The following is a 22,042-nucleotide window of genomic DNA, read 5'->3' on the forward strand; positions in this document are numbered from 1 at the left end:
TATTCAGTTTATTCAAAGGAGGGAGGGAAGGAGCTTAAGAACATTTCTAGGAACAATGAAAAGTTTTGCAGACAAACAAAAGATGCCATACTGAGATCCAGAGACTCAGGTGAGGCTAGATAAATTTGGTTAGAAATACAAGTGAAAAATTTTAATAGTGGGGTAAATTAAAGTATTAACTTACATTGAGATTTGATAAAAGCTCATTACTAAGCTTTATATGTCATGACAATAGGCAACAGCTGAATCTAATGAATGACATTTTAAGAGTCTTGTTCCTCTGCCTTAAATGTATGAAATCTTTAAATTAAATCATACTAGACACAGGTAGGATTGTAGGTAAAATACACCATGAAGTCAAAATACACTTGCTGGAGGTGTTCAAGAAGCACAAGTCAGAAGTGGGAGAAAAGGACACTGCTCCTACTGGTAAATACCAATTCCCAATCCGCAGTTTACAGAAAAACATGCGTTAATGGGTTCTCCAATATTAAACCTCCTTCTGGGGTCACATGTTGCCTGACTTCCCTGAAGGCTTTCATTCCCTCTTTGCTTGACAGTAAGGATTCGTATGAAAAACTTGTAGTTTCCTACTGCTATCTGTAATTCTATTTTCTGGAATAGAAACACTAAGCAATACTGCAGAAGGCACGGGGACAGAAATCACTTCAGTCAGTGAAGTTTATAATGTACATGCTCTGATAATTACAAATGCTACTGCATTTTTATAGACAATCTAAACAAATAAGGTATTTCCATGAAAAGTTTTGATGTTTCTGCACATAATTCATGGAAGCTGACCTACGTGTTAAACATTTTGGGGGATGTTTGGTGGATATCTCTTCTTTCTCTCCAATACAGGGTAAGAAATGTGTAAATTAGGAGGCTTGTGTGATCGGCCTCCCTCAATAAGCTTCGGAGCCTCCATAGACCCAGCCCTACCTTTCCTTTCTTGAGAGCAGTGTAGACATCTTTATATTGCTGGTACTTTTCCAGCTCTGCCTTCACCAGCACCTGACGGATGTGCATGACCTCCTCCACCGTCAGAGCCAGACATTCCACCGGATAACAGAACTCCTCCTGGAAGCCAAAAAACCTGTATTATTTCAAAGCCAAATGGCTTCTTCTAGACTTCAACCTAGACAACCAGTCACCTGGTTAGTAACTCCAGAAATAGAGGGTTTCTCCCTTCAAACTGGAATAGCACTGGCTCGTTCATGGGCATCACAGGAGTTCCACACCGTCGGAGACTGCGTGTGATCTACATGGTCTGATGTTCAGCCTCCACAACAATGACAGTTTTCTTCATCCTTCCTCCTCAAACCACTTGACCCTTCTCTCCACTTGTCTTTTATTATGAAGATTTGTTTCAAAGCAATCAACGTTCAGGTTCATAATTTAAAAGTGAAAAGGTAATTTGGCAGATGGCATCACTTTTAAGTATACTGTTTGAAGACACGCAATTTCTCTGAGACTTTGTGATGCCCAGAGTGGCCAAGGAAAGTTGTTAGTAGCCCATTCTAGCAGAAGTTTTTATTCAGTGGTACCACATCTTGGTGCTCACATGATCAGAATCCCACCAAGACTACAAAAAGTTAGGTCAGTTCAGGCAGAAAAGTTCTCCTGTCTGCCCCAGGAAAATAACAGCAGCAATTGCAGCTTTACAGAATGATCTTCAAATATAAAACAGAAGAACTGGTTACCCAATGTTGCATTATTAATGGCAGAGACTCAAATAGAGACTAACAACACAACCTTCCACTTAGAAAATTTTGCATCTGTTCTGTATTACGGCATTTAGGAGAATACTGAGTAGAGAACTCCTGAATTCGGTACCAGAGAATAAAAAGCACCAACCCAATTTGTAATCCAGCCCTGTAGTTGATTATACATTTCCAACAGAAAGACAGAAACCTCTGTGGGAACTCCCATCGCTTTATGCTTAGTGAACCTTTTCAGTCAGCCCAGAGGGGCTACTGTGCGGTAATGACAATGACATGTAATGCTCTCTGAATAAACGAAGGAAATTTCTCCTGCAAATACAAAGACGCAGCTGACAGTTTGGAGATCTCGTTTACAAATTGAAGTGATGAATCGGATTAGTAGTGAAATGCTCCATTTCCATGTACTCAGAGGTCTGTTCTGTCTTTCCATTAGATTAAAAAGAAAATCTTTCTACGTTGCAGACCTGGCAAACATTAGCATTTAGGAACCACCACATTTTTAAAAACTGTTGTCTTACCTATCTAGAAAGGGAACACAAAGAAACTTCACTCTGTTTAAGGTACCCCACAAAAGACTAGAATTGAGTTAACTTTGTTAGATTTGCCAGCTAAACCTTTGGGGCATAGAATCACTAGTTTTCTGGAAAGAACAAACTACATCAAAAACAACTGCAATTTGCTCTGAGGTGTAAAACTGCACAGCCAAACCAAAATAACTTCTGTTCCTTATGAGCAACTTTACAGCTAACCAGCAGCTCTCAGCGTTTCATTCTGGGTTCTTCCCATAGCAACTGCCTTGCTATGGAGAAGGCACGGCTGAAGGCTGGGGCGAGACGGGAGAGGAAGTGGGTGGGAAAGCGTGATGCACACAATGCCAGCAAAAAACCCTCAGTTCTGCATTGTGGGAGACTGAGAGAAACTGTCCGAGGTGAATGAATGCTTGTAATCAGTCAGAGCTTTAAGTCCTTTAGGAATACATTTCTTACTTGAAGCTCTTCCTCCCCTCTCATGAACGCCCATTCCTTTAATTTACAGGACGATGATGTCAGGGAATATTGCTCCTTTGAAGAAAGTCTGTGGATCTGCTATAGGTGTAGAGCATAGGGAATAGTGTGGGCCTGTTGTTGTACCAATCGAAAATGATTATCGCTAAAGCAAATAGAAATAGCTAGCAGGCAACAGGGGAAACAGAAAATGTTCACATGTTTAAATGCTAATGTTTTAATTCCAGAGGTTACACAAGGACAACAAAATGTTAATGCAACATTAAATGAAAGATAAATATTATGTCGATTTCAGAAAACTGCTTGATTATTTTTTTTCCTTTTCGGAATAGAAATAAGTACATGAGAAAATCTTTTGTTTCAACACTAGCTCTAAGGTACTGAAATTAATTAAAATTACACTAAGCTCTGACTAAACTTCATTAAACAATGATGCTTTGGAGTTATTGCTCAAACTCCCAACAATAATCTGCACCCAAGTTAGGCAGCTCAAAGTGAGAGAACTTCAGCTCTCTGCAACATTTGCATACAACAGAACATTCTAAAGACAAAATGTGGTTTGAATGGTGTTAATTTTCTAGAATTGTACTTGATACTCATTTTAAAGACAAGTCAATAGTCTTATTTTTAAAGGGGAAAAAAATCTTACTTAAAAATACTATTTTGAACTTGAAGTTTCCATGAGCCTCATGAGAATTGGCTTAACACTTTGTGCAATCTTATTATATACACCATAATAGCTTAAGGTGTATCTGTGTAATTTTTTTTTTTTACTCAGGAAAAGCAGGTAGTAAGAATTACATATCCATAATGTGAAATAAAGTGCTTTGTAGGTCATTCTCAGCATACATGCAACTAATAGGTCCTTATGACTAACAACACATTTTTACACTAACATATTCCTTGTAAAACTTCTCGTTAAAGGATGTCACTAGGCATTCAAACGAGCTGCCCTAGCAAACTGCAATATGAACAAGTGCCAAACTGGTCTCTAAATTCTGCAATTCACAATTAGTCAGGCACTCTAAACTCTTGCTGCTTTAGCAGACTAAAAGTTTCTAAGAAGTCAGCTGGATATCTCAACTATAAACTCTCCTGCAACAGGTTTCACACTTTCAGTTATTGGTTGGGATAAGAAAAAGAAGGAAAAAAATATTCATGTTCAAATCTACATAGGGGTAAATGAATTAGTTTTTCTTTTCAGTGGATTTGCCTTCCCTGGTACATAGTTACTAGTTATTCTGCAAGTTCTGATACATAAGTGTGCTGAGGACCAAAACCATATGTAGGTAAAACAGATTGCAAATGCCCTTCCATTCTACATAGGGTATCTTGTTAGAAACATAAAACCTTATTCTTTTCGACACAGTCCCAGGATTACAATAGTTTTGCTGGATTTTTGCTGCAGGATCTTCATATGCTGTAACATTTAAGGTCTGTCCCATTGATAATCTTGTGATGTTGCATTTTTAGTTTGCTGTCCTTTCAGAACTGATTTCTTTTCCCCGTGAGGTGATTGAAGACACACAAATATCCTACACACATTGAAATCAATGTCAATCAGGTGCAATGTCCCAGCCTAAGCTTTAATTCTTGCCACAGCTTAGGAAGTGCTCCCCTAGGAGGGAACATGCTGGTGAAGGTGATTTCCAAAGCCAGCAAAAAGAGGCAAACCTTTGCGGGTTTCCACCTGCTGGCAAAAGCTCTCTCACAGAGATAGTACATAGCCCCTGCCACCCCACACATGGCTGCTTCAACGGGATGAGAGCTGAGCAGAGAAGCTGTTTGCATAGTTGAAAAAAGTGGTCTGAAAGTCATCCTTGGAAATAAACTGGTTATCCTAGGAACCTGAACAATAGATAGGAAGCAGAGAAGCGAACGCTGTGTATAAATGAAACCATTAGCTTTGGTCCTCTGGGTCATGAAAATAATAATAATAATGATAATAATGATAATAATAATAATAATTTAAAAAGCAAACAGACTACAAAGGCATCCGTATGTACATCTCAGGACACTGGCTTCATCTCACTGATTAAGCGCCAAGTCAGCTCACTACAGCAAGCACACCACCAGGGCTGACCCCTCCAAAATCACTGAGCTGCCCTGCCTTTCCATGTAGCGCTGGGAGGTGACATAGCAAAAGGACCACTCCGTTTGGCATTTTCCCAAGTCTGTTTCCCCTCCCCACCTACTTAGATCTAACTCTGATGAGATGCCAGTTCACAAAACCATCGTTAGTATGCAAGACAGACCAGTTTCTTGCTAATCCTGCTAAGAGACTGTAGCAAACCCCTGCCTGTTTTTACTGGCATCGAGGGCTATTTATTGACGAGGCCTCTTTCACCTTGAAGAGAAACTGCAGTCACAGGAGCAGGTGATAAGAAATGAAACTCCATCAATCCTGGAGGAAGGGATGAAGAAGTGTGAAGTCAAATAAAAAGTAAATAATATTCTACGCTTACTGAGAAGCGTTCGCTGCAGGAACGGCAATGTTACATATGCAGCATCTGGCGCAGCCACTGAAAGAAGCTGGCATCTCCCTGGGGAAGGAAAGACTTGCAGTAAGCCAAAGTGTGGAACCAGGCCAGTGCCAGCATATCAGAAACCATCTACCAAAACTAAAAACAGAAGTATTGTGGGAGTTGTCTGTCACACCCTAGAGGGCACTGTTGCCAAGTTAAAGAATTAGATCTCTAGGCATCAAATAAAATAGGTTCTTATTAACAGAGCGTCATTTCACTACTGATTTTCCTTCTTTCTCACTTCATAGCCAAAACCAAGCTAGGTGACAGTGCTCTGAAGCTTAACAAAAACATACCAAAACCCCCAAAACCCAAGAACAAAACAAACTAGTAAAACCTTTCCCACATGTTCCCACGTTAGCCTGACTTGCCTAATGTCTTTTTCTCCCTTTTCCTCTAGTATTTTTTAAGGGGGAGTGGAATAGTTGAATTAGTTTTTCTGCAATGGCTTTATTTTGTACATGTCTTTCTAGGTGTATGCCAGTGAACAGACTGACAGAAGGAAAATACATACATGGTCCAAAGGTCCTGTTAAGAACTTGGTTAACCTATTTAAAATAATGGCTTCATACATAAGATTTTTAAGTTGCACGACCCCCTCAAATACATGATATGAGATCAGTATTATGATGTAACATATTTAGATACACTAAAAGTGTGATAGAGCACATGCTGCAGCATAAGATATAATGCTTTCTCCCCTCCTCCCTTTAAACAATATGTCTGTGAATGACGCTGGGCCTATCAGAAAATAAAGCTTGTGCTTCCACATATAGTGAGTGCAGCGGGCGATGACAGGGCAATCCATTATATACGATAGTGTCTTCAAATGCATGCTGTAGGAACCCTCCAGCTTGGTTCTGGTACAGTATGTTCTGCTCCAGGTTCACTTTGGCAGAAGAAGTCTACCTGTGTTGTGCGTTTATCATCACACTACTACCTGACCTTCACCTGGAATGAGAAACTACATTCTACTTGGAAGGATATAATAAATCCAGCAGACCCTCTGAAAAGAGGAGGAGGAAGCATGTTGTGGGAATATTTGAAGATTATTTTCTTGCTCAACTTCGTCATCTAACAGGTTTGGATCCTGGCCACCATCTCTTGGGCCAAAAGGAACTCTCTTCAAAGCCCATTAATACCACTGCACTACAAGACAGCGTGAGTGAATATTCCCTTCCTTTCAAAACTAGGATGTGTTTATCGACTTCTCTATTCACCAGCACCTCATGGGGCATACTTCGAAACCCTGCTGGTAGGAAAAGAGACGAAGAACATATCCTGCGTGAAATTACAAAGCACTAATCAGTATGTCAGCATAAAAGAACCAGGATTTCATACCCTTTGCTGTTTATACTCTGTTGGAAAACAGCTCTCAATTAAAGCTAATTGATCAAACGTACTGTACTTTCTTTTTAAGCAGTAATACAGGTTTTTGCCTCAGTAACTTCAACAAAGCAACACAGACAAACCTTGATTTGGATTACTGAAAGAGCTCTCACATGTATAAACATTACCACACAAGTTCTCAAAGCGGGAAAAAAAAGAAACCATTCCATTCATTCAGCCATTAACTAAAATACTTCATGCAACTAAAAAATTCCCCCAAATCCCAAAATAGATCCACTGCTTTGGAATTGTCTCTATTCAAATGGAAAAATCGGTAAGGTGAAGTTCATCTGTTTTGGTAACATTCTGAAATAAAATCAAGGCATGTGGCTTTACTCAGAGTCCTAATCAAAGTGCAAATGTTTTCTGAGGCACCTGTACCTGGGATTTTGGATAAATATGCTAGAGAGACAAAGTTCAAATCTTGATTTCAAAACGTCTTTAGTAGCCAAGGGCTGTTTCTGAATTGAGTAGCTTTCTTTGAGTCAAGTTCTAATCACACTGAAGCCAAGTTTTAATTTTCATTATACTCTTAGCATGCCTCTTTTTCTCTCTCCTACCACCCACTCCACTTACAAGTGATCTGGAGCTCTGTTTTGAAGGTGGTAGGAACTGTCTCACATTGGTTGGTGTTTCCTTTTCAATGGAGTGTCGTCTCTGAGGTGGCTGTCGTCTCTCAGGCTGTGGCGTAGATGATATGGGCAAGAACTTTGGAGGCACTAAAGATTCAACCAGTATAAAAAAAATTAGTTCTTGTAAGAAAGACAGACAGATAACATTGGTCAGTACTTAAACCAGCCACTGATTTGCTAGAATTCCCACTATTTGTGGCTGAAGTTACACATCCATACTCAGAGTATCTTCAAGACAGGTACCACATTCATTACCTTTTCCAGATTGAGAGGACAGGAATACTCATAAAACTAGCAAATGTAGGCACGCTACTGTCCAGTTACCATTGTATATAAAATCAGTGTTTCAGAGTATTGGCTTACTCTACTTATTTCACCATCATGCACAGAAAATACATGCATAGATTACATGTTTCATTAAAAAACCTTTCCAGTGAAATTGAAACACTTTGAAACAAATGAAAAATATTGGTGCACAGTAAAGCCTACAATAACTGCACCTGAAAAAAACAGAACAGATCCTTCCCTCTTCCCTATGACTATTTACAAAAAATACTGGTGATTGCTCTGTGTCTTTCAAACAAGTACGTTCACTGCCACAGTGACAGAGATGCAGGGAACATTTTAACTGGTCTTAGGGTAGAATGTGTTTCTGCAGCAACAAATCCTTTTATGAGATGAGCGTAGCTAAACTACCCCCTATTCACTTCTGACTTCCTCTACAGTTCTACATCAAATCCAAGTATGAACCCACCTGCTGTATCATAAAGATATCCACATATAGTGTAGGCTAATGCTGTCCAATTGTTAATCACATTTGACCTATTCAGCAGGTTCTAGGGTTCAGCTGTAGAGATTTATTGTGTTAACAACACTCAGCTTCAGCTTTCTATAAAAGTTTCAAAGTTCATGGAAGAGAAGACAACAGAAGCGTGTAAAAGCAGCCACTAGGCTCTCTCATCAAAACTCACTCTTTCTGCTGCTGGTACCTTCTTGAGAGGGGTCTTCCACTTGTGAGGGGGAGATGCTGCTGCTACTCGCTGATTTGTGCACCGATTCCTCCTGTGTGGCAAAAGGAAAAGAAACAGAATTCCTCAGGCATTGTTTTCTCTTACTACTTAGCACACAGAAATCACAAACTATCAAAGATATTTTGCACCATTCAATCACTCAAAACCCTAGAAGTAGTCCTGAGAAAAACATTGACTGTACACAGCACTGAGTAAATGGAATTTTCATCATTCATTTTTTTTAGAAACTGGAATAAATGGTACATGGTTGGAATTCAATGTATTTAACTATCACATGAAAGAAGAAGATCAGAAGAGAGGTACATGAATCCATTGTAACCTGTTAATTTTCCTCATTGTATTCAAGGATGTCTAAGGATTTGCAGCTACAGGAAATACATTAACTCAACTTTATATCTCACACTAGCAAGGAATCAGCACTTGGATTTCTCTGGTCTCCAAAGAAATGAGAACCACTCATACAAGCGACTCAGGTAAAGACAAATTAACCTGATCTCCACTACACTGTTCTCTAATCCCTCATCTTGGTGTGTTTCTCCTTTCTTCTGTATTTAAAAGAAATCTTATTCATCATATAAGCATGTTTCATCACGACAGCCAAGAGCAATTTCTGCAAGATGAATGAAAGTGAAACAGGCTTTGACTAACACCTTTCAGCTATCTAAAGCATTATGCCACCCAAATTATTAAATCCTTTCCTTTCACCTAAAACCCCTGTCTTCAGCCACCAGAAACCAGCAAGATACAGATCATCACAGGAGCCTCCCAAAGGAACAGAGTTGAAGGACCGAATGTGAATGCTCTTTAGCTCTAATGTGAATGCTTTTAACCAGGGAGATTTACATCATTTAAGTTGTCAAGATTTACAGATCAAACAAGTGACCTGCTCTAAAATCCAGCAAGTGGCTGAGCTTCCCTCTCACCCATTTCCTTAGTTATGTGAAGCACAAGCAGGAAAACCTCCACTGGCTGAAAGATTGCTTTCTTTGGTAGCAGCAAGTCAGAAAAGCACAGCTGGCAGGATCACCTCAATGAGCACCATGCATCACAGGACAGAGGCCTCTACAAATTCCCATCAGGTGATCTGTACTTTATGCTTAGCCCAAGGGTATTCGCTGTATGCGAGGACACTGTGATGTATACTGTTCCCACATATATGCCACAACACGCTATTCTGCAAAGGGACTCAAACCAGCTCAGATCCCAAACCAATATACTCACTTTAACATATCAAGTGTGATCCCACAAAACAGTTGTGTCGGGAAGCTTGTAGGGAAGTTTGAGCAGCACGTTTAGCTACATTTGCTGTTTTACTTCCAGAAACCAGTAATTTAGCTACAGAGCTAGCTCAGATAGCTTTGCATATCACTGCTTCATGCCACACGGTCGCCTTAAAGGACCACTGGAGAACTTGCAAGACAACTGGATGTGCTGTTCTTTAGAAGGCGGGCAACAGTGTTTATAAGTCTAGAGCTAAGCATTTAAACTTTGTGAGTAACCTCTGTACAAAGGGAACTACTAAACTTTTCACTTTGTAGAACTCAGATTCTTCTGAGTGGAAGATTACTTTCCCATTGCCAGAGAATCGAACAAGCTAAGGCAAAGAACTAAGCAAGCTGTCAATTAAAAAAACATAACCATGGTGCTGTGCTGCTCACTTTCATGAATGAAGAGCAGCCAAGGCTTCAAGGAGGGCTTTTCAAGGAGCAGGTGGGGAACAGCTGTCTCCGGAGCACAATCCAAACAATCCTTGCTCTAGAGAAGGCTCTTGTTCTGTGGGACCCTATCTAGTCCTCACCAAAAATTGTAAGTGCTTCAGTTGTCGGCATCTTATGCTATAGAGTTTTACAAAAGACTGAATCATGATTCAAGCAACAGTCTATGCATTGAGTTCATTCACATGCTTTTCTGGGTTTTTTTTGTTCTCCTTTTTCTTCCATTTTTCTTGTGTCTGAAACACTGGCACAGAGAGAAGAGAGACAAAACAAGGTGCACAACTGAAAATATCAAAAGCCTACATATATTTTAACATAAAACTGTCAAATAGGATTACAGAAATGTTTCACATGTCCATCTAATTTTGCTAATTGCCACCTTTCGATCAAAAGAAATAGCTATCGACCTTTCTTCATTCCACTTCTGAACTCAAGATGGACATGATGTCTCAGACACATGTTGAAAAACCGGGTAGCACACAGATATTTCCATCTTGCTCCCATTTGCGTGAAAGATTTCTAGTTACTTCATTAGTAATGGATGAACATTGGATATTCCACTGGCCTAGAAGTCTCAAAAAAAACCCACAGCAAAAGAAATGGACAAAAATAGAGAGTAAGGGGCTTCTGTATGGTAAAGATCTACAAGAAAGATTTCAGGAGCCACACTTCTTATTCTAAAGAATGAGAGGGAATGAACTGGCAGAGCCAATGGCTAAGTATAAAAAAATATTAAGTATAAACAAGCAACCCAGGGAGAATGGAAGCCAGGAGTATGTTAAATTTGACATATCATCCTACTTAGACAACAGGTATTCCTCGTTTGTTATTTCAAATTACTTTTTCTGTGTACAAACACATGCACTGAAAATGCTATCACTGCCCTACGATTTCTCAAATATGGAAGGCTTTTTTGAGAATGAAATCTTGTGTAGGAAGTACTGATGAACCATCATATGAATTTCTCCATATTAATACAATAACTGCTGACTATTATGGTAGACTATCTGACATTTTACATTTGAGATTGGATCAACCCAACATCCGGGACTGTGCACTTGTCCACAGAGTGGTAAACAATTAGAATTTTACATGTACTGAGAAAGCTGCAGCTTTAACAGCATCACCTTAAAATGTGAATATGTTACTGACATGATTTTTGTCTGGATAGCTGTAGCTTCATTAGGAAGATACCATTTTTATATGTGTATCAAAAATCACTATTAGATTGCTACTTTCTTAGCCACACAAAGCAAAATGACACTTCTTGCTCCCCCTCTGAAACTGTGATTCTAGTGGTGATGCAGGAAAAAGCAAGGGCAGAAAGCAGGAATGGTTTGTACAATATTCATCCTTGCCAGCAAACGGGCATAGGGCTGTATCAGACCTTCCCTTTCACCTCTGGCTGGCAACACTGAGTGCTGGGGCGTAGTCTGCATCACAACACAGCTGAGAGAAGAACAAAGGGGATGCAGAGGGAAGAAAATGCGTCTGCATCATAGCTCATTTGGAGGTCCACAGCTCAGCAGTGCAGGTATTTGCAGCCTGTAATTTAGGGCATAACATAGTCATAATTTAACTCCCAGTGAGTAACTCCAAATAGGTTAAGCCCAATTCAAATTGCAGGCAAAGAGATGGCCGAGTCATTTATAGGCAATCAGGACAACACATACGCTCTTCTGTGTGTTACATACAAAGTAAAAGTCAGGAAAGAAAGAAGACATTTTGACAGAGTGATCTTCACTTTTTCAAATGTTCTATGTCCCATCCCCTTCATCAGCTTGGAAAATGTCACTCAAACTCCCTTCAGTTTGTTTACTTACGTTACTTTAGCACTGTTCCTGAGCCCCAACTAGTATTCTGCTGAGCATCTTAATCATCTTAATTGCTTCACCAGCTACTTCTGTTGACTCAAACCACTACAGCATCTGTTCTCTGTGACAGCTTGATGTGGCTGATTTATTTTCAATTTATCTTTTGCTGTATGTTCTAGAGCTTAGTCTATGCAACTTTTCTTGCCTGTACAGTATTCCCTAATCAACAGTCACAGTCAGGCATCTTATTTTTCCTTACTACAAGAATCACTTCACGTTTCCCTTTACAGAATTTTCTTTTACTGACTTCTGTGTGAAATATCATGCTGCATTAGCTTCAGGATGCACGGTGCTACAAGATGGGAAGCTTAAGTTCAAGATCCAACTCTCATTGACAGATCTGAATATTCCTGCATCCTGCCTAGCTTCACTCATATTAAGAAAACCTCATATAGCCTCTATTGTAATTTTAAAGACTGCTGAGAGATTTCAGAATGCAAATCTCTTCTGCTTTCAGGACAGATGCACCAAATTATGCACCCACACAAATCACCCATAGGATAACCCCTAATACAAAGAGGGCCAACCTTTCACAGATCAAGAAATTATGCAGAGAGATAAATTTCTCCCCACATATATTTCTCCCCAGCTTCCTATCTTTCAGCTTAGATGCCTTTGTACACACCCTGTCAGGAAACCCCTCCTTCTCCATTTACTGGAGAGAGAGTCAGGAAGACTGCCTTCTCAGGCTAAAATGAGCCTCTGTGAATAAACCCTGCCTGCATGTGCTTTCCAGACAGCCTGACTTTCAGAAAGGTCCAAACTCAATACTACTACTGGTCCAGAAGACAAAGCTCATTGTTGAGGCTGTAATGTTAGTACTTTCTGAGGATCATATATAACGCAACTTTTAAGCTAGAGAGCTTTTTTTTAGCTTTTCTCCTTTCTATGCTTTTTAAAATCTGTAACTCTCCATTTAAGAGAGGATGGATTCAAAGTTGTTTCTCCATCTAAGTGGTATTTGCGTGTCCCTATCTGTGAAATATTTGTTGGGTGTTACTTCCCAAGCCTATATAGCAAACTAACGTGCTGACATTTGGACCAAACTGCAACCCCTCTGGCACAGCTGATGCTCTTTATTTGACAGGCTGGCCTCACATCTGAGTCCTTTAGTGACAGCTCCTACGTGGGTGCCAGAAGGGTGCAACACATTTGCCTGCGTTCCCAAAAGCATAATTGCTACATACACACTGTGGACAGATACTGGGTATTTAGAAAAATAAGTAAATACTGGGTTTAAGGCCAAAATTAGCATTTAACCTTTTAAAATAATATTCTCATTTTTGAGGTGTGATCTAATATTTTTGAAGTTTTGTGTGCTGACAAAGCAGTCATGGAAAATTTAGATGATGATCTGCAAAGTCACTTCTCAGCTGATCAGTTCAGCAAATTAAGGAATAAGACTCAATTCTGACAAATCGAGAAGCAAGTTGTGTCCTGATTTTTTACCTCTGAATCTGAGCTGTCAAGTTCAGCCAACGTGGGAGCCTTAAGGAGTCTCTTGCGTTGTACTGTCACTTGTGTGGCCCCATTCTGCTTTCCTTGCGGTGCCAGGCCACCGTTCACTACAGAGGCATCCACTAATTTTCTTCCAGCCTCTGGCGTAGATACATCTAGCAAAAGAAACAGAACAATTGGTGTTTGGACCAAATTTTTATTTTGCCTTCTCAAATCTTACTGTCAAGGCTATATACACAAAAGGAGAAAAAATTATCGTGATAGTTATATTTGTGCAATTATTTTACTTTAGCAATACACTGTTTGGAGAACTACAGGCAATGGCTTGTGGTACAGAAGCAATACGAAAGAATGGAAGCAGTGGAAAAAGCAGCAGTGCACAATACTAAAAACCAATCTCAGATCAACACCAATCAACCTTAAAAAAATTCCTGTGTTAAACACAAAACTATTCTTCCTTCAACTTATAGTCTATAATTAACTATATAACAAGTATCAGAAGAATTCACAACCGTATCTGGACAAGTGGGTTTCCAGTGAATCTGAAGACAACGCCACACAGCAATTAGGAAGTTTAGCATGGAGTAAACCTAGTTTTTCCTGTGAGGACAGAATTACACTTTATTCTGCAGTACACAGAAAAGGAATGAAAATGAGCTAAATAACTAGCATTCATCAAAAATATGCACAATTCTTAGGCTTGCATGGTCATTTGTATTAAAAATACGTCTGTGATGTCAAAACTTCATGTAACAGCAGAAACATGAGGCTCCAGCCCTATTTTCATCTACATGAGTTTTACAAGGATGTAACTCGACTGAGTAAATTACTCAGGATTTCTGCCAGTGTGCAATGAAGATGCATCTCGGATAACGTATGCATTGGGTCTGCTGTGCTTAGCCTAGCTTAGCTTAGACATTAAGATAATGACCTAGGCTTTGATATTTTAGGAGAGCTTAGAGTTTGGTCTGATAAATCAGTTTTATCCCTGTAAAAGTACAAAGTGTAGTATTCCAATCTGAAGAAAATTATGTTGCAGGGAGAAGGAAGAGAAGCTTTTAATCTCCCATTTGCATGTATGCCCAATCATCTGGTCTTTCTACCGATGTGTTTTTCTACCCATGTAATTATAGGACTCCTTCCCCAGTCTTGTAATAACAAAGTACCTCCAGGTATTTTAAGGCTGGGGTAATGACACGTTATTATTCCCATTTTTATACATGGTGAAAAGAGGCACAGAAGGTCAAATGACTCGTACCTTAGGTTACTGGGAGGACTATGACAGAGAAATGATATCACCCAGATATTCCCAGTGCCAACAATGTAAGTACTCACACATCATTTGGAGTTACGTACATAGTTGCCCTGGTATAAACAGACACGGTCACTGCTGCTACAACACAATTTGCATTGATAAAAGCCGTTCTTGCACTAAGTAAGTTAAAACTATACAGTCGAGACAAAGCCTCAGTTGCAGTAGTAGGTCTGTTTTACAACATTCTCATTGGAGCAGCTATTGAAAAGGAATAAGAGGAGAAGTAAGTTAAATCAACATATATTTTAAAGAATCAATTAGCTTATTGTTAAATGTGCAAAACTGAGCTAGAAAGGACCCGGGATGTATTATAGTTCCTCTATAAATGGGAGTATAAGAAAAGGAGATTATTTGGACTATTAAAGTCATGGTGACATTCCAAGCCTATGAATCTGCGTACTACAGTGTTATTACTGCCTTCAGGTCCTCCCTACAAAGAGTTGCAATCAAAGACTTAGACTCTCTAACCCTTAGTTGCTATCTTCAAAGGCTTGGCTAATGGGTGTCCTGACTAGCACTGTGGCTTATAGGTCATGTTTTTTTTTTTTTTCCTCCCAGATTTCTGTGAGTACAGCATGGGCGTCCTCCACATCAAATGCATTCCTGCTCTAACAGCCACTCAACAGAATCCCAGAAAGTGACAGCAGGAAAACAAATACCAAACCGCCTCACCTCCCTGCTGCCAATACCATTTCTTGAGACCTCATAATTAGCTAATTAGCTGACATGCAGTTGATTGAAGCAGCTCAGGGTTTTCCAAATGAGCAAGAGAAAAACCTTTGATTTGTCTTTTGATTGCACAGGGCGGTTCTGAACAGACTGTCCAATGAAGCAGCCCTGGCACCACCAGCCCAACACCCAAAGGTGGTGTCCCTTCTCCCAAAAACTTCCTGGGCGGTGACTACCCTGTCTGACGGTAGGGAGGGTGAGGAATGGCCTGTAAGTACTGTTGGATTCACTGAGACAATAAATGATGGGAAAGCCAACAGTATTGTCCTCCTTCCAAAAAAATAAAACACACGATCGGTCTGGAGAAAGGAAAGAGGAGGGAACAGCCACCAGACATCCTCTAGCACTATGGGAGGGGGTGGAATGGATACCCAGGGTACATCATAAATTGTTTTCTGGGTTTTTATTGTTGTTGGGTTTGTTTGCTTTGTGTTTTTTTGTTTTGTTTTCTAAGAATTTAGGCCCAATTTCTTTAGGCCCCAGAAAAGGAAATTTCTGATCCATTTTGGAGGTAATTTATGTAGCCAATCACTATCTATAAAGCCTAAACCAGCTGTTATTTAAATTCACATGTGTATGAGTTGTTCCTACATATTGTTGAATTGTTCATATGTTGGCTTATAAGTCTTCTTGAAATACCAGAGAAGTTTTAGGTGAATCGAGAAGACAATCCAACACAGTATTTGTTTTGAAGGGCTGTTCAGTAGGAAATGTCATTTATCACCATTCTTTCCTCTAAAGAAAAAAACCCAACAGGGAGTGTTTTTACAACTTGCAAGCACTAAAGAATAAAAAACAAACAAAAAGTAAAATTAGAAAACCATCCAATTTATAAAATTCATTTTATCAGTAGTGCTTAAGTTCAGTTTATCATTCCTGCACTTACAGTACTGGATACACATGAATAAATGGATTATTATAATTTAAGGAAAGGATAATGAAATTTTACAGTTTCAACAAAAATAACTTGTTCCAAAATTAAAACCAGAATTTGTTAGCAGACACAGACCAAAAAATTATTACTTCGTATAAGCTATTTTAGTGAGGTACTCAGGCAACAGAAACATTACCATGTGGCAGATAATCGTATATCATCATAAACAAGATAAAATTAATCAGGATAAACAAATCAGAAACAACCAATAGACTAATGCTTATAAAAATGAATATGACAGAAGAAATTAACGGAAATTTTTTTGAAACAAAACCCTACATTTATTTTTTTAAATGGATAGTAGTTTCATAGAACATCTAAATGTTTTGAAGATGATTCAAATGATACAAAAAAAAAACCAACTTGTGAGAGTAACAGCCAGGGGTTAAGATTTTATTAGAAAGTCAGACACACTGGGAGAGTGTCATTGCTCTGTGTTTTCAGGCAGCAAGTACAATGAACAGTACCTGCAAATTGATGAATAAGTTGGGTTTCTTTTGAGTTTCTTCTAAGCTATCATTACAACAGGCAAATGAAAGAAGGGAAGGTCTTGATTTGATTATTTGATCTGTGTGTTGGCCTTCCCTGACTAGCCTTAAGAAGGGGGAAGACAAAAAAATCCCACCCTAGGATAATATGAAATGCGCCTTTATTTACATGTAAGATTACGTCTCTTACGAAACAAGGAATTAAGCAGACCACAGATTACATGCAAACCACTGCAGTCCTGTAACCATATGCTGTCTGCCTCTTAACTAACTCTCCTGGGCAAATAATGACAACAGAAACCTGAATTTTGTTCTATACAGCAAATGTACTCCTCCATCATTTTACACTGAGTTGAAAAGGCGGCTAAAATGGATTTGCAGAATTAATACAGGTTTACCTTTTGCTAGTTATGATGATGATAATATACTGGGAAAGATTATATAATGAATAATGGTAACAGAGATGTGTTGTTCTTTCATTGGACCTAGTTGCTGAAGTCAAACCTGCGAACCAATACATCAGTGTACCAAACGGCCAGTCTTTTGGTGGTGTTGGCATCACATTTATTATTGTGTTATCTAAATTAACAGATTACCAGGACCTGGTGGAGTTCCTTTCTCACACTGGTCTGAGGCACAGATCATGAAAAGCCAACAGTGATACACTTCACCTTACAGGGTTGGGACAACAGGAACAATCCCTGTGAAGTTTGGGTTGAAATGCTTCAGTTCCCATTTTCTTCTCTCCATGACACACACCCTCCCCAATGCACAAACTGTTTCTGAAGAAACAACTTCAAAGCAGCCATGCATACAGCTTTGAGGCAAGAACTTGAGGGTTAAGAGTGCTAATGACTGGTCTTTTGAGCTGTGCATAGAACTGAAGCTGCTTTTACGCTATTTTTCTATTAGAGGAAGTGGGCAATGACTGCCCTGGTCCCTAATTGATATCTGAGTACCTCTCAGATTACTCTTATTACAGGTGGCTATTGCTTGCTCCTTCTAGTCTACCAGTAGGAAACAGCAGGGTAGATGGAGGTCACAGGTGCCCCTCCTCTCCTCTTCAGGATGACAACAGCAGGGAGATGAGTGGATCCGAGCAGTGTGACATACCAACTACACCGGCTCCATGCCAGCAAAAGTCTTCTCAGAATTGGTCTATGTCATCCCAGTCACAGACAGCAAGCACAATAAAAGCCCGCGTCTGTCCTTTAGCATGTTGTAGGAAAACACTTCTGTTTTTCAGCAGGTTTGTGGGGTTTTTATTCATGACAGCAATTCCATCAAGCAGAGAGCAATGAAAGCAATGAAAGAGCAAGTACGTGGAAACAGTGATCACAGACTGAAAGCACAGTAGAGCTTCCCCACCTCCAAAATAATGAAATAAGTAAAACCACGCAAAGCAACAACATTCAAAACTACTGCTTATCTGCTTACTATCAACATCCCAACCCATCTAATTCATTTGTACTGCTCATCTGGTGTCTCACATCTACTTAACTGGAATGTTTTAATCATCCTGAATTTACTTCTAAAGACAATTTATCAGATCACGCTGTCATGCCATATGATACTGCTTGCTGAGAACCACATGACTTGAAAAAAACAAAACCAATCACATTTGGAAGATGGATAAAGAAAACAGGAAGAGTTCTTCGGTGGTCAGTCAAAAAGGGCAAATCCAAGTACAATATAGATTGCTATCGAGCTACTTCTTTAAAATAAAAACATTATGGTAATGAATTAATGGATTATGAAGAGAGCGTTTACAAAATATTGTTTGGATTTAACCAAATGAGGATGTCTCAGGATTCTTAAAAATAAAAGGCAAAAGAAGAAGCAAACAGACACATGTAGAAGGACAGATCTGAACATTTGCCTTTTGTTGGTCACTGGTACATTCAGTTTTACAATCTTAAAACTGAAGGACTTTTGGCATATCTGAAAGCGGCAATACTTTTTGAAAACTGAAGTTTGCCTGTTTATGCTATTATCTGAGCCCCTGAGGATCCTTCAGCTTTCAGTGGAGTAAAACATGATACCAAGTACATGCATAATTTGAATCCCACCAGACAGCTGTAGTAGCTGTACAATACGCTGTGAGCATAAGGTTTCACAAAAGGGCTTGAGCTGGATTAACAGCTTGCCACCGCCTCTGACGGGGAGGGCCTGTTCCTTCCTCCCATCTGCCCATACTCATCATCTGCCCTCCGCCAGCTCTCTGATCATCTGATCAGATAGTAAGCAGGTTTAAATCACTAAAAGAGCAGAAAACCAACCTAGCAAAAAAAAAAAACAAACCCCAAACAAAAGTATTTGTGCCTGGGTGACATGAGTTCAACCAGGTCATCTTGTGAATAAATTAGCCAGACAGGCACAGAGGAGGAGGGGGAATGACATGCTAGGAGGGAAGCTTGGGGAGGAGAAGGAGAAGTGAGAGCCCCCCCTCACCTCTTCACGGTGACAAGGCGTTCACTTGGCTTGGCCAGAGTATGAAGCCATGTACATAGATAGGTCACTTGTGAACTTTGCTCCCGTATTACAAAACTATTGTGGTTTTTTTTATTATGGTAATCAAACATGAACTTTCTAGTTCACAATATACTAGCATTTCAGTCAGATTATGCCTTTCTATGGGGCAAATAACCACATGAGGTTAAAGGGTGTATGGAGAAACAGAGGACGAAAGTTCCCAATGAGATGTTTCTACATGCAACTGGAAGGGAGGGCGGAAGGTACAGCTGCTGTTGCTTCTTCAAGAAATGAGAGCATGGATTTATTTGGAGACTGTTTTTCTTGGGAATCATCTAGGGGAAATTAGCTAAGAGCTAGCATAAGAGCTGTCCGCAGCAGACAAACCTTTGAGGCTAATGTAGACTGTTTCCAACCTCAATGATGGAGTCTTTGGGCCTGAGCATCCTGGAAAGTTAGTGCACAATGAGGGAGGAATGAATTTATTTTCTGCCTAGTAGGCACTAACTCTCTCTGACATTGCTGCCTCTGAAGAAGGACGTGTTCATATGGTTACTGCACGTCCTAACTAATGGCCCACCAAGAGGAACCTTTAAATTTGGTATTAAATAGTTGATGAAGGATCAGCTATCGAATCCTCTGTATCAGCAAACCATAGCAACTTAGTTTGCTAACTAGTGAAGAAGGAAGGTTTAGCCTCTTTTGAGTGAGTATCTTTGATTTCACAACTCACAAAGCGTTTACTGTAGAAATGCCCAGCAGAATTGACAGTTCCTTTCTAGATTAGTATTCATAAGTGTATTTCATTAAATCTAGAAAGGTAGACGAGTTCAAAACTAGTTTTTGGTTCCTCGTGAGAAATGAAGTACTGCAAAGTTGGTCTAGTCAAAAAGTGAGTGTAAAGACACAAAGGTCAGATTAATAAATAAGTAAATCAGACTTGAAAGTGACGCTGTATTCTGCAATCCTTTTTAGACTGTGGAATAGCTCTGGGCCACCTTATTTTGGAATTCCAGCACTCTGTTTCTGGTGAAATACAGTTATTTCCTATAGCTAGGCACCCTTTTGTGGCAAGGGAAATGTAGGCATTAATAAGCAATTTGTCTTAATTTTTATTTTCACTGACCATATCTTGGAAGAATCCCTTCAAGTTTCTTTCTTAAATGGGAATTCAACAAACAGATGGAACAAATTTCACAATAAGCACAATAACCACGTCAGGTGTTGTTGCACCTTTTACCTGACAAGTCAAAACTGTAAGACATGCTAAGTGGCCGCATTGCTGTAAAAAAGAAACAAAAACAACAAAAAGAAAACGATTCAGCTGTTAGACAAGCAGAAGGGTAATGAAAACAAAAGATTAACTCCACTTGAGACATTTTGGATTCTGTTGCCTAAATCCAAAATGTGTCGGACATACTATTGCTTTACTGTAGTAAAGCTCAAAGTCTGAAAACTACAGTAGTATAAATGGGACTTGCAAACAGAGCAATTATAAATATATTTGTATAGCTGTAGAATGAGCTTTTTGGAATTCAATAAATCAAATATCAAAACAAGAGGTAAGTATCTTAAAAATGCACTATTTTCAATTAAAATGAAAGAGAGAAAGGAGGGAGGGAAAAAGAGGAGAGAAAGAGCTGAAAAAAATTGAAAGTACAAAGCCACATTTCACACAAGTTTCAGTGACCTGAAATAAAGATATTTCTAATTTTTTTAAGCATAATCTCCAATGATTATAATTAAACTAATAAAGAGAGACACTCAAGCTAAGCTTGAGCAGCAGTTTCCTTGAACAGGATGGAAAAAAAGGCTGAACACAGTGTGATTTGTGCTGATTCTTGTTCTTTTGAAAAACCTTAGGTGGACTTAGCCTTTAAAACATAGCCATAATATTATCCTCTTCTTTCTGGGCCTCTAACCATTTTATTCCTAGATAAGTGGTCAGATGTTCTTTATTTCTGGAAAGATCTATCTATATTTCCAATTAAACAGTGTAATTCAAGGAGTAGACACTCAAAATATTTCTCAACTGAAAACTAAATTTCAATGCATTAATCCAAATAAGCAGGCCAAGCCCAGCAACAAGAATGTACAAGAACGCATCAAAACTGACATCAGCTTATCTGTCTTTCTTACAGGTGATAAACATGCAAGTTGGTATGAAAGGGCCTGTCAGCCACACATACCATTGCATTGAAAGATGTTTTAAAAAAAGGTTGTGCTGGGACAAGTTTTGCTCATGAGAATAAATCTATGTCATTAACGCAGTAGGTGGCTGACTCGGAGTCAAATTTGGGAGTCAAGGTATTTTTCCTGTAGTTCATTAACTAGACAACATCAGCCACAGATAACAGCTACAGAAACAGTATCTAAATCCCTGTCTAAACTTAGCATAAAGACAAAATACATTTTAAAGCATAAGGGTGTTTATCACCTAATCCTGAGTCCTAACTGAAGGTTGATAAAACATGTACATGAAACAAGGTTTTCTCCAAGCTCCATTAGCTGAACTTGCTTGAGTCACAAATCCATGCTTTTAATTAAAAAGACATGTACCTCAAGGCTGTGTTTGTCTTGATAGCTTACTCTGATGATTTTATGAGGTCATTTGAAAGCTCGCTCCAATTCCTCCACTCAAACCTCTCCCTTTGCGAGAACAGCTACCAAGATTATATCACCATTTCCAAAGAAGTTTTAGACTGAGAGGGGTCAGCCACAGGCTGGCTTTTCTCAACGACAGCTCAGGGTA

General features: G+C 39.3%; 2 protein-coding genes across 5 annotated transcripts in view; one reads left to right on the plus strand and one right to left on the minus strand.

Moving 5' to 3' along the window:
- The window catches only part of SPIRE1 (spire type actin nucleation factor 1), a 137,175-nt gene that overhangs the window by 8,758 nt on the left and 106,375 nt on the right, over positions 1–22,042 (minus strand). The window contains exons 9-13 of one of the 4 annotated variants that reach the window (XM_075744478.1): positions 20,531–20,572; positions 13,344–13,507; positions 8,246–8,336; positions 7,219–7,361; positions 943–1,080 (exon numbers count right to left, since the gene is read on the minus strand). In XM_075744478.1, coding sequence (XP_075600593.1) covers positions 943–1,080; positions 7,219–7,361; positions 8,246–8,336; positions 13,344–13,507; positions 20,531–20,572 — 578 coding nt within the window. The other 3 variants (XM_075744482.1, XM_075744481.1, XM_075744483.1) reach the window with 3 other exon arrangements.
- The window catches only part of PSMG2 (proteasome assembly chaperone 2), a 152,687-nt gene continuing 132,919 nt past the window's right edge, over positions 2,275–22,042 (plus strand). The window contains exon 1 of the mRNA XM_075744497.1: positions 2,275–2,284. The gene's annotated coding sequence lies outside the window, so the exon portion shown is untranslated. The remainder of the gene's footprint in view (positions 2,285–22,042) is intronic.

The sequence above is a fragment of the Balearica regulorum genome, chromosome 2, assembly GCF_011004875.1.
Source record: "Balearica regulorum gibbericeps isolate bBalReg1 chromosome 2, bBalReg1.pri, whole genome shotgun sequence".
Taxonomy (NCBI): domain Eukaryota; kingdom Metazoa; phylum Chordata; class Aves; order Gruiformes; family Gruidae; genus Balearica; species Balearica regulorum.